An 18,396-nucleotide genomic window follows, 5' to 3' on the forward strand; every position below is an offset into this window, starting at 1 on the left:
AAGCCCCTTTTTAATTTTTTGGGCCCTTTTATTTTTCCTTGTCATTGTGCATCTGAAGGTGGGGTGGGGGGGGGGGGGGGGGGGGGGGGGGATTTTATAAAGCCCTATCCTAGCCTCTTTTTGTAAACCGCACTTATGGGGGAAATCCTATTACTGTACATGGGTTTTCGATCTTCTTTTTACCGGGTCGTCTAGAGGACTCTCCCCGGAGAGAGAATATACTGTAATTCCCTTTCTCAGCAATACAAATGTTAACATTATAAAAAAAAAAAAATTTGTGGTGTGTAGGTGGTGACGTCTATGTCATAAGTTGGTATTTTGAATATAATAATGGTGGCTTACATCTAGCTGATAGGCTTCTCTTCCCATGTGTCTAAGCATAACCTCATACACCTCTAACTCAATAGTGCCTCTTTCACTTGGTCAAATTACCTCGTCAACCACACCTTAATGAAGCTCGATCCACTTATGTTCAGCGTGGATTGGGAGGCCGCTTTCCAAGGTGTTCACACTAGAACCTTGCGCAAAACTTTAGCAGACAACGCCGCAGTCATCCTAGACTCTGAACCGGTCTTCAATGGACCTTGATCTTTTCGGTTTAGAAACGATGTGGCTGGAGGACAAATGTTTTCATCAATTGATCCCCCAATGGTGGTTGTCTTTTGCGGTTAAAGATGTGCTGATTTTTGGCTTTCTAGAAAACAACAGTGGCTGAAAGAAAGACCATGAATACTTTCGTGAAGTCGATATAAAGAATGAAGCTTTGATGCTTAACATTGAGGATATAGATCTGTTGGTTTCATCATGAAACCAAAGTTCAAGAGTCGTTAGAGAGGACCAAGAGAACCATTGCCAAGCCAATATACAAAATACTAAGCAAGAAATACTTTATTGGCAACGAAGATTGAGATGCAAATTGTAAAAGCAGAGACAACTCCTCTAAATCAAAGACGGGCAGAATTTATGATGACCTTTAGTAGTTATTTCTGAAAGATTTTCTCGGTAGAAGAGGTGGAGCTAATCTCCAGTTCCGAAGAATCACTAACAGTTATGAAGCATGGCTAGAGTGGCCATTTTTGGAGTTTGAAGTACTTAAAGCTATCACAAAGCTTGGCCAAGACAAAGCCCTGGCTTAAGGTATTCCCAATTGCCACTTTTGGGAGTCTTTGGGGCCTGATGTGATGGGGATCTTTACCCCTCTTCATCCTGATGTGATGGAGATGTTTGCCAAATTACACCAAAGAGTTATCATTTACAAAGGCCCTAAACCCCAAGCTTGAAGTTGCTTAAGAAATTTAAACTTCAGACTATAAGCTTATTGAATGATTCCTACAAAAGTCTTAGCCAAGGTTGTTGCATCCAGGCTTCGCCTGCTTAACGAGGTTGTTTCTCCACCCCAAGGTACTTTTGGACAAGGTATGCAAATCTTGGATGCAGCCATCATTGCTAACAAGTGAACTGATAAAAGGCATAAGCCTGGAAGCCGCCTACATTGATATATTAATTGGGCCTTGAAAAGGCAGACGACCATGTTAACTGGGATATGTGGGACCTAGTTATGACAAATATGTTGTTTGATTATGATTGGGGAACATGGATGACTAGTTCCATATCAAGTGTTCATTTCTCATTCCTCATTCCTCATAAATGGATGTCCCCATGAATGTATCCCATCTGTTAGGGGCTTGAGTCAAGGTGACCAAGTGTCATTTTTCCTTCTCAATCATAACCAATGTGTTCAAGAGAGGTGAAGAAGTACAAAAATGTCTCTTAAAAGGAGAGCAATATTGGGCCAAATGTCTACTAGGCTTCGAGTTATATGTTCTCAGTGGGAGTTGTATCTCTCCAACGGCTTTAGGGAAGTGGGTTGGTTTCCTCTATTTAATGGCCTAAGGGTGGTTTTGGTATTTTGATGTTTTCTATTTAAGGTTAGGGTTTGTTGGGAATTGTGGTTAATGGGCTTGGGTTAAGGTTCTCTCTCTGTGGAGGTTTCTTTCTCAAACCCCATGGAGATAGTGTCGAGGCTTCAAATATGTTCTACACGTCGAGCGCTTTCCAATGCAGTGTATTTTGTGGGCATTTTCTTGCAGGAATGTGGTTTATTTTTAGAAAGAAATTGAGATTTTTTAGCATCATGCAATCTTCAAGTTTCATGATCTATGCTCGGTTTTTCGGTGATTTCTCACCATCTGGGAGGAGATTTTCGATGAAATGAATCGGGATTCCACAACTGTTCTTTTCATAAATATCAAGCCACGATCAACCCAGAGATGGGAGGTGATTTTGGGGCCTATCTATGTCTAGCTTTTGGCTTGGACACCTTCAATGACCAATAACTCATCGGGTTTGAGGAGTTTTGGGGTGACTCTTGCTGCAAATCATTGCAGGATCGAGCTCTACAATTCTAGGGCAACAGAATAAAGAAGAAGACATGTATGGAAAGTGGCATGTTGCTGATATTTTGATGTTCATCCATAAAAGACTCAAAATCCCTTCAAAGCTTGAAGTCTTTTATTCAAATTTGTTGCAAAACAATTGTTACGTGACTCTCTACAATTTGGTGGTGTCCAATCATTTGTTTGATAGTAAGTGCCTGTATGGGTATGGGTTAAACCAAGTTTTCCAAGGACAAATATAGATATTCTGGGCATTTTTATGTCAAGAAAATTGCCCTTTTTGCATCATAACGGGACAAAAAGGTGATAATTCAGCCATGTAAGGCCCATACTTTAAATAATCCATCCATGGTTCAAGGCATCTCTATAAAATCCTGGTGGGGACAATGGTTGGAAGCTATTTGCATTGTTTGGACTGTTTACAACAGTTAGAAAACCATCGAAATGGGCCATTTTGCTGTATTTCCTACCTAAAAACAATAGTTGCATGAAATTAACTTTTCAATAGTTTGCTATGACACATTACCTTTAGTAAATGTGGTCAAATGGCGTCGGATTGATGTTAAATTTTAAAGTTATGGGTTTTTAGCCTCGTGCTACTATTTTCGAAAGTCTCGGGCCCGTCAGGTTCCAATTTCTGGTTGTTCTTTTGTAACTTTGCTATCTTTTGTGTGCTTCATAGGCGATGTACTATAGTCTGAGAATAGTTCTCCCTATTTCTCATCATCAAGCATCCTTTTGAGCTGATTTTTAGGGGATATCTTAGGGGTATCTTGGATTAGATTTGAGTCATGCTTTTGTCATGCTCTATTACTGACCATCTGATGATAGATCTGGGTCATAACTGACTTCATAACTCATGGCTTTTATTTGTTGGGCCTTCCATCATCCAAAATGATCCCTTGAATTTAGGCCCAATACGTATCTCTTTGGGGTCCCCTCTACCATCTTTGGTATGTCCGGCTTTTTCCGATGCATACTATCATATTGCTATCAGACTGGACTACCATTAGTTTGTTTGCAATCTGTCGGCTGCCTTAGACTGGGAAACATCATCTACCATACTTCTCAAGGATTTTGGGTACAATGTGGCCTGGATACCCGTCCTCTGGTTTCAAACTGGCATTTTGCTACAGGTTTGCCATGTGTGGTCTACCAGGTGCTATATGGTGTAACAATAGGCTCGAACAAATGTGTGCAAGATTCATTTGATAGGAATAGGTTTCAAAGTGGAGGCTTGGAGAGTGGGCGAAACGAATGAAATAAAGGATATAGGACAATTTTTTGGAACAAATGTATTGGTCTTCACTAATGTGTAGGTAAACCCAATAAAGCTCAATGGCATTGATTATAGGAAGGTCCCAAAGAAGGTCGGCATCATGGAAAAGCTTATTCTTATTCCTGGAAGGTTGTCTTACGCGCATTAAAGCCACCCTTTAAAGCATTCCCATTTTCTACATGTCCTTGATTCATAAGCCTATGAGCATAAACATGAATGACTGATGTGTTAGTTCCTCTGGAGCACGCCTAGAGACCTACATGAATTCCATTTGCTGAACTGGTAAAAGGCTTGCTAACTCAAGGAGCCATTTGGTCAGGGGATCAGGAGGTAAAGAGTGTATCAAGCTAGGGAAATGGTGGTGGTTCACAGTGCACCTTGACCACATTTGGCTTATCCATCATCCAACCATAGTTATGCAACAGAACCTTCATGAAGGTTTCCTAGAAGACCATCTACGTCTCGGACATCAGGCTCATGGAAGGGTATCAATTTTCTTCGCCATTCCTCTACTCATACCATGTTCATTTCATTGCCAAGTCAGGTGGAGAAACCTGATTTTTGAGAGCTTGTAGCTTAACCAACAGACTTGGAGGTCCACTTTCTTTGTAACCCGTGTTGCACATGGTGTGGAACAGTTTTTGTAGGGTGCTGGGGGGTGCTCTGCGGGCATGGGAGGGGGACATAACAAGTTTGAGCTCCTCTCTTTTGTCATAATTGGGATGATGAAGAGGTGAATTTGGAGGCTCTAAGAAGCCATTTCATCCCCTTTAGAGGCGGCTGAGATTATTTGGTGCCCCACCTCAGCAGGTGCCTTCTCTGTATCCTCCTCCTAAAGAGTCCTCACTTCACAGCACTGGCTCGTGAACCATTAATTGTCCGAAGAGTCTGGTCCATCCCTGCCTTGTCAAAGTTGCACGCATTAAATTGGCTTGCTGAATCCAACAATCCTTTGACCATCTGACGCAATAAAAATAGAGGCATCCTGCTTTCAAACTGCTATATCATGTGCATACATGGAGAAACGGTCAACCACCTTCTACTACGTTTCCAGTTTGCCTCACAGGTATGGTCCTTTCTTGGTATTTCCGAGTGGCAATAGGTCACCGCTGTGCCTTTAGAGGGCCTTTTCCAAAGTCGGCTATTGCCACAAGAAAAACAAACCCCTCTCCCCTAAACACAAACACACATAAAAAAAAACAAAGGAAAAAAAGCAAAGAAAAGGAGAAAATTCCTTTCTGGCCTGGGTGTTGCTAGCATGGCATTTCACTTTCCTAGGCATAATTTGCTCTTTACTGGTTGTGCATTCTGTCTTCTATTTGGTGGTCTTATTCAGGATGGAGAGGGGGAAAATCTGTAAGTTTTTCCCAAGGCCTTTGTGCATTTGTGATTGGGTTTGCAGAAGCAAAGTGCTGCTCAGAGGTTTAATGTTTAAACATTTCAGTTAGGCTTCCATTATTGAAAAGGATTGTCTTAATGTCACTAGCCAATCGTGGAGACAAAAAGAAATTCCTAGTGGTTCAAGATGGGCGGTGACCCTTTTACCTTTATGAACAACGCTTGCATTTGTTTTCCAATTGGAATTTTGTTATAGATAAAAAAATCCAATTGAATCATTTTGTCATTTTCATAGTTTGGTCTCATTGATGCTGATGGGGGTGCTTCCATATACCAGCAGTTTTAGGTCATGTAAATTATTTAGCATATGATAGATGTAATCCTAAAATTCCTGAGTCTATTCAGCTCTTGAGAGTGGCTAATTTGGAATTTGAGATGCGTTAGCCATGTCATACTAGATATTCGTTTTGATTGGTGCATGTAGGGCTAGGTTTCTATAGTCAGAATATTGACAAAATGAAGTTTTGTCACGATGATATGCCTTGTTATTCCAGTGCTTCTCTAACACAATCTATGCTTCTCAGTGTTTGATGCATCAGATTTCTCATGTTATTTTTTTTTCGTTATGCCTAGGTCAGAAATTTCAAAGTCTTGAGTACAACACAGACATAAAACTTCTCTTGCTTTGCACTTTCCTTGCCCTTTCTAGGATGTTTATTATTCCTTCAATTTGCATTTATTTCTCTTTTGAATGAATGCCCATTATTCTCTAAAACTTTGTGTTTCTTGTAGTTACTATAGAATAAGTTTCTTTTACTTCTATAAGTGTTTTTCATTTTTCTTTTGAGGGATCAGTATGTACTGAGGCTAAAACTGGATAAGTTATTAATAACATCTTAATATGTAGTCTCTACATTATTCATTGCAGGGTTACATACTGGAAGCAGGAGACCTAGAAGTCTAGTTGCCTTATGTCTTGGAGTTCTTGGCAAACATTTGGAGGATATCATTGTTGATCTATGTGAGGTTTCTTCGATCTTTCCACCAGACATCAAGGTGAGTACTTGATTATCGAAGCCATTTGAATATCCAAGCTTAGATTTTCAAGTTGCACGTCTTTAGCATTCATTCTTCTCATTTTAAGAGGATTCTATTGTGTGAGGTCATCATTCCTTGATAAGTGATATGTCCAATCATTTTCTTTTGTAAATAATTTATGCCTGTGCATTCTTTTTACTTTTCTTTGGTGCATGAAAATAGGAGAGAAATGATTTAAATGATGATAATTCTATGTATTTCCCTAGAATCTATATTTAATAATTTAAAAATCCTTCTTGTCTCTATAAATCTTTCATTGTGTAAAATAATAGATCATATTTTTGTTGTTCAGGGTCTATTATATGTGTGATGGAAAGAGTTTAAGCTGGAAAAAATTGCATTTGTTTTTTTTGATTGACCAGATCAAGTCATGTCACCCCATTGGCTGTTGACAGCATGGGGTCTGCATCCTGCATTTTAAAACACTGCACAAGAGTTGAGAGGAATCTGCTGCTCCCATAGAAGATACTTGACCTGTCCACTTGATGTGCTTTGTGCATCATCATTCTCCTTTGGGTTGAGGAGAACTCACCCTCGACTTGGAACCGTCATCTTCATCTATCCCTAGCCCAAGATACTCAGACAAATCAGTAATGTTGAAGATATCCGAAGTCTCCATATTGAAGGCAAAACGACCTTGTATGCGTTGCTGCCCATCTTCAAACCGTAAACAACCCTATCGTGTGGTAATTCAACTTGTTGTATTTGCCTGTGGGATACCTTTCATCTGCTCAACCAACTCGTCAACAGTAGCATGACCCTTCATTATAAAAAAGAAGAAGCAGTAGCATGTCCCTTCCATTAGTCTAGATAGGAACAAAGTCAAGCTAATGGATTCAGTTCTTCCTATATACCACCTCGAGCGAAATCTTACGAGTTGACTTGCTATGAGCACTGTTATAGGCAAACTTGGCTTGAGGCAATGCTAGATCCCACTGTTTCTTCTTTTTCCTCACAATACTTCGGAGAAGATTTCCAAGATTTGCCAGTTCAGTCTGCCCATTTGTCTGTGCATGATAGGCACTACTGAACGACAATCGAGTATCCAATTTCTTCTACAAAATTCCCCCAAAATGGCTGGGAAACTTAGTATCCTCATATGAAATTATCATTTTCAGAACATTATGCAAACTCACTACCTTTCTGAAGTATAAATTTGCAATATGTGTGGCATCCAAGGTCTTCTTGCATGCTATAAAATGAGTCACAAATATAGAATCCATACCTTGTTGAGAACCGTGGAAGTCCTAGCATGAAATCCATGCCAACATTTTCCTAAGATGCATTGGGAATTGGAAGTGGAGAATAAAGCCCTAGCCCGCTGCCCTTTGTGTGAGAGTGATATATTTTATTGTTGCCCCTAAATGAGCTGATACGTATGACATTTTCTTGACAAACTGCATAATATCCCTCTTCAATTTTGGCAACTAATACTTGACTCCAATGCTTTGGCTTCATTTTAACTAAAATGTCCGTCAATACCTCCTTCATGAAGTTCTATTGCAAGGGTCTCTCTAGGGGAACTTGCAACTATAATCCTTTAAAGAGAGATTTGTCTTAGAATAAGAAAATCCCCACTAACTCTATCATGGCACCAAACGAATATCTCCTTGAAGTTAACACAGTAATAGCATCCGGCATGGTAGCCGACTAGGCCGATTTTCTACTCAAGGTGCCTGCCACTCTGTTTTGATTCCCTGCCTTATGCTGAATGACGAAAGTAAACTCCTGCAAATAGGCTACCCACTGAGCATGTTATTGATTTAGTTTATGTTGCCCACTAATATATTTCAGCACTTCATGATCTAAGAAAAAAAGAAGTTCCCTTTGGATCACATATTGGTACCAATGTCTTGAGGCTTGAATAGTAGCATAAAACTCCACGTCATATGCGGAATATCGGTGCTGGGTGTCATTGAAGAAGGCAATAGGACTCCCCTTTGAACTTAACATTGCACCAACTGAAAACTCTTCTTGGCCTTATCAATTGATGCAAACACCCCCTTCTTAAGCAATCTGTGATAATTTCTATGATTGAACTGAAGCCCCTGACGAACCTCTTGTATAAAGTAGCCAATCCATGAAAACTGCGAACATCAAGCACTGCAGTAGGCTAATCCTTGATGGCTGCTACCTTTTTCTTTTCAACTTTAATGCCCTTAACCGAGACAACATAACCAAGAAATATTAAGTTGTTTGTCATTAACTCGCACTTTTTAAGATTCGCCTACATTTGCTTTTCCCGTAACAAGTCAAATGCCAATCGCAAGTGCTCCGTATGCACTTGCTCACTTATGCTGTATACTAGAATATCATCAAAGTAGACCACCGCAAATTTACCGATTAGAGGTTTGAAGACCTTTAATCACCGTCATAAAAATACTAGAAGCGTTGGAGAGGCCAAGTGGCATCACCAACCACTTGTAAAGGCTCTCTCATGTTTTGAACACTGTCTTCCATGCATCCCCTGGACAAGTACGGTTCTGATGGTATCCACTTCTCAAATCTTCATTCGAAAGCATAGTAACACCAGCTAGCATATCCGAGATATTTTTGAGATGCAGAATTGAGGCGGTACTTGAGTGTTATCTTGTTAATAGACTTACTGTCCACATGCATGTGCCAAGTCCCATCCTCTTGAGGTGTCAATGAGGCTGGGATAGTGCATGGACTCATGCTCTCTCGAATGAACCCCTTCTATTGAAGCTTTTTGACTTGTCTCTACAATTTTTCATGCTCCTTTAATCTCATTCTGTATGCAGCCTTGTTCAGTAGGCTAGACCTTGTTCAAGGTCTATGTGATATTGGATGTCCCTCATAGGTTGTAATCCCTAAGGAAGCTCATTGGGGATGACATCACAAAAATCTCTCATAAATGGCTGCAACCCTTCTACTTAGACCACTGCATAAAAACATCTTGGACTCCTCCAATCCATCCACATCCTGAACCAAGCCATCTTGTATGGCTTTGGGTGGTTTTCCATCTTCAATTTCAACTTTCACCATCTCTTAAGACATATTTTTTTCACAATGCCCCCTGCCAATCATGATTACAAACCTTCCCATAGGTGGTGCATCAGGTGTGAAAGATATTAGTGCGCAACCAATTTGCCTCCTCTACTTCTTGGGGTAGAATCATACTACCCTGGATCACCAAAGCTTCCCCTTGATCTCTAAATGTCACTTCAAGCTCTTCTTTCTCTAGGCTACTAGAACTTAAATAATGTTGGTTTTTGGGCTATTTAGGCTACTAGAACTGCCCCCAACACTCGCAATATCCTAATGTTTGGATGAACTAACACGCTGTGAGGTCTGTCGAGCTACCAAATTCCCACTCTTTTCTCTACATTCGCTTATGCTGGCAGTTGTACTGCCTAGGCTGCAGCCCACTTTAGCTGCAAGGTTGTAAGCTTCATCTAAAGTCCAGTAACATTATATGACCACCACATCTTGTATAGGTGTTCTTTGCCCCTCCTACTTAATGAGCTAGGACTGTTCCTCTTTTTCAACCACGTCACTTCGAGCCATCAACTGATGAAATTCATTGTTGTACTCTTCTATACTCTTTTCTCCTTGACGAAGGTTATTCGTCTTATGATAAAGGGATTGTAGATGATTTTCATGTAGGTATTTTTCCTTTAATTTCTTTTTCATCATCTCCTTGGCATTAATTTTTGGCTTTGCCATTCTTTCCCTTCTAGACCTAAGTTTTTTCCTACCATGCCAAGGCACCCTTCTTCAATTTTATAGTAACAATTTTTACTTTTTTATTTTTGAGAACTTCCTTGTAATCAAGAACCCTTCTTACAGTATTTAACCAATCTATAAACCCCTTGGGTTGAGGATTACTGTCAAAATCAGGAATATCAACCTTCATGTCGAAACCGTAGATTGGTGCCTCCCTGGTGTCTAGGCCTTCCATTGCTGTCTGTATCACTTGACTTCACTCCAGGAGCGGGATGGTGAAAGAGATTAAATTTGGCTTCTTCGTGGGCAAATAAATCCCATCTTGCCCATGAGTGATGTCCGCACACTTCTGTGTAAGCTGCTGGACTTGCCTTTTGAGGTCTTCAATTGCCTCTTCTTTGGGGTCATGGGCAACATCTAGGAGAGCTCCCTTTCCTTAGTGCCTTTTCGCGGCTATGGGTTCACCGAAATCACAAGCCTAGATAATCAATGTTATCTAGCAGAAATCAACAAGTTATAGGCAAAATTTGGCAAACCTTGGGATGAGATCAGTAAACTTTTGGATGAAATTAACAAAACATGGCCCAAAATCAACAAAACACCCTAGACTTGGTTATAGTTCTCTGGTCTTGTTGTTGAAGAAACTTGGGCTCCCACACGAAATTGATGTGGGAAACTTTTTAGAGAACAACAATATCAGCAAATTTCAGGCCAAGCACAAGCATCAAAATAGGAGCCTAGGGTTTCTTATTAAAGCACAATTAGAGCTCCCAAAAGCCCAAGCTTTCTGTCTTTTTCATTCTGAAAAGTCACGTGAATGGCTGTCCATAGCCCCACACACCTCTTAAATATTATTACTTAATGATCAGACATTAAATGTCCATAGAATAAATGAAATAACCCAAAAGTCCTAAACTTAAGTGATTTTTAAAATAAATGACCTTGCAAATAAACTGAAAATCCCCAACTGGTTCAGAAAATAAAAACCGTTAAAATAATTTGAAAATCATCCTAAGCAATTCTTGCCCTTATTGTTCTTCGTAGTAGCTTTACATCCCCCAAATTATACACAAGAGTTAGGAGGAATCTGCTGCTCCCATGGAAGATACATGCCACCCTGTCCACTTGATGCACTTTGTGCATCATCACATATAATGATATGTCACCTTCTTATCATGCTTTCTATCATCTTTTGCCTACCGTTAGCATTCCATCCCATGTAACAGAGGCTCTATCACAACCTCAATTGAAGGCTGTAATGTGGGAGGTACGGCAAGTTCTTGAAAAGAGCAATACTTGGGAGATCCGTAAGCTTCATAAAGGAAAGGTGTTAGGATGCAAATGGGTGTTTATAGTGAAATACGAGGCGGATGACATGATTTACGGATACAATGCTAGGTTGGTTGCAAAAGGTTTTACTCATGGTATAGATTACAAAGAGATTTTTGCCCCTGTGGCGAAGTTAAATACTGTTTAGAATCATGCACTTATTGGCTGCAAAAAAATCTTGGTCCTTGCATCAGCTAGATATGAAAAATGCCTTTTTATGTAGGGATCGTCATGAGGAAGAGTGTATGCCCATGCCTTTAGGTTTTCAACTTCAATTGGAGATAGGAAGGGTGTGCAGATTGAAAAAGGCAATATGTGGACTTAAACTATCATTGAGAGTTTGGTTTTGACGAATACAATTAAGCCTTAGTAAAAATTGTATTTAGAAGGAGTCAAGTTGATCATACACTATTTGTGAGGAGAATAATGTTGGGATTATAACACTCATATTGTAAATAATATTTTAGTGACGGGATAGCTTGGCACTCATCAAAAAACTTAAATGTTATCTAAGTGTTTGAAATAAAAGATTCGGGTCCACTGAGATATTTTTTGGATATTGAAATGTTAAGATCAACGAAGGGAATAACTATTTCCTGGAGGAAGTATGTGCTAAATCTGTTACAACAAACTGGAATGTTGGGTGCCAAATCAATGGATACACCTATGCGAACCAATCATAGACTTCATGAACAGATGGGAGAGTTACTGAAGGATTCTTGTCAATAGCAAAGGTTACTGGGCGTTACATGTCTCACAATTATGCAGCCAGATATATCTTATGCGGTTTATGTAGTTAGTATTCATGCATGCCCCTCAAAAACCTTATTTAGATGTCTACTATATCCTAAAGTATCTAAAGTCATCTACTAGTAGAGGGTTGTTGTTTATTACTCATGGTCATATGGGTGTTGCAATCTACACTGAGGCAGATTGGGCTGGTTCACAGATTGATAAGAGGCCAATTACAGGCTATTGTACCTTGTTGATAGGAATTTTGGTTTCATGGAAGAGTAAAAAAACTAAATGTGGCCAAACCAAGTGTTGAAGTTGAATATAGAGCTATAGCACATGGAACATGTGAAGTCATGTGGGTGGAAACTATCTTGGCTGATCCGGGAGTTGAAGTTCAGTTACCTGTGACCCTTTATTTTGACAATGAAGCAGTTATTCACATTGTTAAGAACCTTGTTTTTCATGATAGAACAAAGCGTATTGAGGTATATTATTTTTTCACAAGGGAAAAACTTGCAGCCAGAATTATTTGTACTCATGTGAAAAATCAAGAGATCATTTGGAAGATATCTTCAACAAAATAGTTGTCTGTGACAGACTGCAAAATAGTGTTCTCAAGCTGGGCATAATTGATGTCTGTGCTCCATATTGAGGGGAAGTGTCGAAAGTACAGCAGTAAGGTAGGGATCTAAATAGAATAATTGATTCTATATGTCATGTATTCAATGTACAATTGTAAGTTAGGGACATAAATGGAATAATTGATTCAATAGGGTTATGTGTGATTTATAAAGTCACACCAAGATACCATGTGTAATCTTTAATAATATAAACATATGGTGGATTCCAAAAAAATGGGTCATGTCATTCTCCTCTCTCTCTCTCTCACACACACCTCTGTTTCTTTCTTCACTTCATTCCCCTTCCACCATCAAATACTTGTTGATGAGTGTAGATTTAATATTTTATATTTTTCAACTAGAGCTTTATAGCCTCATAGGGGTTTTGTTCACGAGCCAATTTGCAGGTTGGGAAGCACCCAGCTGTATAAATTTGCTTGTGTGAATGAAAGCACCATATTTGTGACTCGTTGTGCCTAGTCACTTTTTTATGTGGTAGAAATACAAAAGCCAGGTATGGTGTATGTTGCCAATTATTCTCATATTTTTTCTGTGTAGATCTGGGCAATATGAAAACAAAATGAAGCATGATGGCAAAGCCAATATGTAGTACTTTTTCAAGGAGATCAACAAGGTAATACCTTTAATGCTGATGAAAGAGTGTAAGTTTTTATTGCGAAGCCAGAAAAGAAGCCAACATGTGCCTTGATTACTTGCCAGTCATTTTATGAAAAGTTAAAGCTGGCCACTCTGCTCCACCAGGAAGTTAAAGATGCCTATGGCATACAGACAGTTGAGCAGTAGCCCTAATTTCATCTCACTTGTGGGTAGTGGACTATCACTACAAGGCATTTATCTTTTGGTCATGACTAATTTGGACTTAAAAAGAAGTCGCGCTTTCTTTAATAAATATATTACATGTAGAGGCCCTCAAACTTTTATAGTAAGGTTGGCACATTAGTGGGAATTTAGTTTGAGCAGAAACACCATGTTTTCGTGTGTCAGACTGCCCTTAAACCAACATATGAGGAACAAGTAACGTGACAACGTACTCAAGATTCTGTGAAAGAAATGGAGAGATGACGTTACTCTCCAAAAAAATAGAAATGGACAGTTGAAGTTTATCCCTCATACATACAAGTTTACACCCACCCAACAGAAATAAGAAAAAGAAAGAAAAGAGGGAAAAATAGAATATTCTTCCCAATGATTTTCTGTATCTGTTGAAGATCTAGGTTATGTATGCTTCATGAGGTTCTTGCTTTGTGGGGTTTTGTTTGTCCCTGCCGTGCAATCATTGCGTATAGTTGTGGGGTTTTGTTTGTCCCTGCAGTGCAATCATTGCGTATATGGTTCCTTTATTTTCGAGAAACACTTCTGATTGTCTTGCAACTGTGGTTTATTCCTTCGATGAGTACCTTGCAGTAGGAGTTATTGCCTTGTATTTGCTCCTTTAATGAGACTTGTAACTGTGTTTTAACTGTTTGAATAGTTACTTTATGGGAGTTTTGTTGGTCACTGCAATGCAATTATGGCATATATGATTACTTTATTTTCGAGAAGCACTTCTGATTGTCTTGTAACTGTGTTTTGTTCCTTTGATGAGTATGGGCTTGTGTTTGGAATCATAGCCTTGCGTTTTGTTCGTTTGATGAGTCATGTAATTGTGTTTTTATTGTTTGCTGGAGTCTCTTTCTATCTTGCAACTCGCTATGATTCTGGTTTATAAAATGATATATTTGTGTTTCTTGTAAACAAGTAAACATCTGGAATGTGCTTCTGGTCTTCTAAATTTATTTGTGGCTTAAAAATCACAACCTCATCTTGTTTGATGTCTCATGAACTGCAGATGGCAATATTGAGCATCTTAAGGAGAAGGAAGTTACTAGATGATTACAGCCTCATTGCCCTAGCAGACACCTCATGGGAGCTATTGGATATTTCGGGGTCTGCTGTCAGCAATGTTGGCTTGGAAAGGGTCCCAGGCATCTGTCCCAATCTGAAAGCTCTCGATATAAGGTTTGGAACAGGAAACCAGATCTCAGAATAATGAGACCTTTATTTATTTTTATTTTGATAAATAAAATAATTTTTATAGATAACAGATAAAAACATGAAGAAAGAATAATGTTTACTGACAAAAAAATAAATGCAAAAATGAATTGCAAAGAGAAAATAAGCTTAGTGCTTAATCATGTAAGGAAATATTTTTTGGCCCAAATGGACACATCAGAGTACAACACAGTCTGACTCTAAAATGGGATCAAACCTGTTGGCTGGGATTTTGTCTCCATTACTAAGTTCCTCAGATCCACAACTGAGGAGGATGCTCTAAAGACCAACCATTCTGTTGTGTTAGCCACCCAAAGTCTTGGATCACATGATCAATGTGCTTTCTGGGTGCCCTGAAAAGGGGGAAACTGTAGGTATTCAATGTAACACTTCTAGACTAACCACCAGGAGGAGGATAGACCTACACTCATGATCTATGAAAATAATTACTTGCCTCTTCCATCAAAGCACCCTAACTACTTGGCTAACGAGTGTAAGGGAACATGTTATCCCAAGTAATATAGAGTTACTGCTAGAAATCAGCAAACTGAGCAAAAGAGAAGGGGCTAAAATCAGTTATAAAAACCCAAAATCAAATTAGAAATAAAACCCTAAACCAACAGCAAACCAGCTAAACCAACCCCACCCCTGGCCCCGGCTCCCGCCCCCCCTCCCAAAAAAAATCCTAAACTAGAAAAATCAACAATAAAAGAGAAATGCCCTAAATTAAAAACACAAAATATTAATAGAGGTGAGAGAGAGCGAGAGCTTGGCAAGCGGCTCTTTTGGGGATTCATATTCCACCTTTTTTTGAGGAGGTGTGGTCTCATTTTTGGCCCCAAAATAAGGAGACGCTTCTCTCAGCGAGATGTATCTCTGCTGCATTTTTGTGAGCCAAACGTCTGAGATCGCTAATCATCTTGGAGAGGCATCTCCTGGTGCCCAAACAGACCCTTAGTTTCTTTAGTAAGGAGCTTTCTAAAGCACTCCAGAGCGATGAGAAATAAGTAGGGAAAGAGTGTGTTGTCTTGTCCTGTTCCATTCTTGCCTTTGGAAGCTCCAAATGAGTCATTGATGATAACAGAAAATCCAGGGGAGGTGAAACACATTCGTATGCAATTGTTAAAGGTTTCTCCAAAGAAAGACATCAGTTTAGGTAATTGAAGGATTTTCAATTACCTTCGTCCTTTTGAAGATCTATCTTAAAACAAAACGCATTCTCTAGTTGTTCATTGCACAGGCTGTGAACAATTTCATGGCCAACAATAGCTTGCTTGAATATGCCTCTGTTTTAGCAAAGGCATCTTGTATTGATTGATGATCAATCTAGCTTTTGCGCTGATATAACTAATTAGCAATGATTTTGAAAATCTTCTAAAGCAGATTACGAAGGTCTATCGGTTTAGAAGCAATCACAGAAATTGCACCTATTTTCTTTAGAATGAAGGTGATAAATGTTGATCTAAGAGATCTCATGATGGAGTTAAGATGGAGAGCGCTATGATGGATTGATGGTTAGCCATATTTCATCACTCATTATATGCCACGGTTTGTGGAAAAATTGGGTTGGGAACTATTTGAGTGGGGAGATTTATTTGTGCTGAGGTTCATGAGGGTAGAGGCAATCTCCTCATTGCTGACTTTCCTCCCTAATTACAATTTTCTATTTAATTATTTTGGTGTCACTAGGTGTGGGAGGTGTGACGGAAATTGGCTGAATGGTGCCGGGCGATTCCTCGAAAAACAAAAAAAGTTAATTTCATTGATGATCTCTTGTTTTTGTGAAGTGATGGATCCATCTGAATCGTTTAAGTTTGGATATGGTTGTACTAGACTTGGGGGCCATGGTTCTGTAAAGGAGAGAACTTGGTGCAAGAATCGCCTTGCCAGTTTGGCCTTGAGGCAAGAATCCCCAAATGAAAGAGGAAATGAAGGTTGAGGATGCAAAGGGCTAGAATTCCATGAGATGGTGAGGCAAGTGTCGTGCTCCAAGGGATAAGTCGGCTTCGACTTGCTTCAATGTTGGAAGACTGGCCACATATGAAAAGAAAACTGAGTTCAAACCCACAATTTAATGATGACTAGGATGTCATAAAAATGGACAAAAGATGAAAAGAAAATTAGTAGGATTTATATTTCAATCATTATCATCAATTTCTTCATAATCATTGGCTTTATCCCTATCTCCTCCATCCGATTCCAAACCATCATTAGAATCATCATCATCTTCAACATAATGGTCCTCCTCAGTTTCTTGTGAATTGGCCTCCTCTTCCTCACCTCTCTTTCCTCCTCCTTTGTGTACTAGTAGTGGTGGTCATTAGCCCTCCTATGGGTGGAAGCTGGTCCTAAACTTCCTCGACCATATCCCAGGTCAACCCTCACTAAGGATCTTCAACCAACCACGCTTTTGGCATCATCCAAGTCTTTGGATGAAATGGGATCTCTCTTTGGGATCTTAAAAATGCTCATCTATAGCATCAGATTATGCTTGACAAAGACTAAATTATTGAGCCTCTTTTTCTCAAGCTGGTTCCTTCTTTTGTGTGGAACTGTAGTAAAATATATGAGCCATAATTCAGACTTATAAAACTAAGATAATACCCTAATAATATGAATCACTAAATCTATGATAGTCTTAAATTTTTACCATATCAAAGGAACTCCAAATTTAATATCTAAATTCATATGAAACCATGCAAAATTAATAAATACTAAGGAAATTACCTACATTTGATTTAGTCCTTGGTCTCACCACCATTTCCTTCACAAATGATTTCAAAGTACACTTATACAAAAGTAACTCGTTAGCATATATCTTATCTTGGATATCATTGTGTAGATCTAGCCTCTCAAGACATTCATTAACGGCAAAGCCTTCCATAATTGCATCCTTTTTCTCAATACGTAAGTTTGTGCAGAAGAACTTCAGGTTCAAAACCTCAAATAGTACAATTTCAGGTAATGACTGATGAAGCTGCCTAAGAAAAAGGGTCGGTTGGCTAAATATGCCACTCCTGCCCTTCGAAGTTGGGTGCTGTATGGATATCAAGGCATATGGGCGACACAATTTCTGGGCTGATGAAGCTGCCTATCCCATTTTGTAATCTATTATCTCCCATATTGAGCAATACGTACTCTCATCATTGACGAAAGCCTTTGCTACCTCCATCTAGTGCATCATATTTAGAGCCCATAATGGGCTTCACGTCACCATTAACCTATTTTTAAAATTCACTAAGGGTAGAAAGACTTTAACCGAGTAGACTACCCACTTGACAAACTCTTAAACACACTGTCACATGCCCTTTCCCCTTTAGCACATCTAGGCCACTTACGTCTAGATAACTCTTCTAAAGTTAACATCAAACTCAATTGCTTTCTCTTCTGCAATATTCTTTGTAAACTTAGAAAAGAAGTGGCAAATCCGGTTACCCCAGCCCTTGCTATATTGCTCTTCTAAGCGATCTTGTGCATCATGCTTAAGGCAATGGTGTGACTATATATGAACATTGTCACGACTGTAGCCTTAGGAAGTGTACCTGATACCCTAGGCAGTTCACTAATAGCGTTAAGCATGGGTCTATGCACTTTGCTAAACATGGAGTTCAAAAGTTACAAGGCCGCTTTTAGTCCAATAAATTAGGAATAACCATATTTGCTGCAGCATTATCAATTACCACTTGAATACCATTCTCTTCCCCAACCTCATTGAACTTGTCAATTAAAGTAAAAAGGAATTGTGCATCCTGTACATTATCAAACGCATCAACAAAATTTAGAATTCGTGTGCTTGAAGGACAATTCACCTTTATGTTCATTACACTTCTGTTAACATCACTCCATGTAGCTGTCATAATCA

General features: G+C 39.2%; 1 protein-coding gene and 1 non-coding gene across 2 annotated transcripts in view; both read left to right on the forward strand.

The window, feature by feature from the left end:
- LOC18448495 (uncharacterized) overlaps positions 1-18,396 on the forward strand; it is a 46,693-nt gene that overhangs the window by 11,379 nt on the left and 16,918 nt on the right. The window contains exons 2-3 of the mRNA XM_088856664.1: positions 5,942-6,069; positions 14,332-14,501. Of these exons, the coding sequence (XP_088712790.1) occupies positions 5,942-6,069; positions 14,332-14,501 (298 nt within the window). The remainder of the gene's footprint in view (positions 1-5,941; positions 6,070-14,331; positions 14,502-18,396) is intronic.
- On the forward strand, positions 17,521-17,648 carry LOC148779099 (U11 spliceosomal RNA). Its single transcript, XR_016048693.1, has one exon. It is a non-coding gene; the product is annotated as a U11 spliceosomal RNA (small nuclear RNA).

This window comes from Amborella trichopoda, chromosome 13 (assembly GCF_054954075.1).
Source record: "Amborella trichopoda isolate Santa Cruz 75 chromosome 13, AtrichopodaSantaCruz75HAP2 v2.0, whole genome shotgun sequence".
Classification (NCBI taxonomy): domain Eukaryota; kingdom Viridiplantae; phylum Streptophyta; class Magnoliopsida; order Amborellales; family Amborellaceae; genus Amborella; species Amborella trichopoda.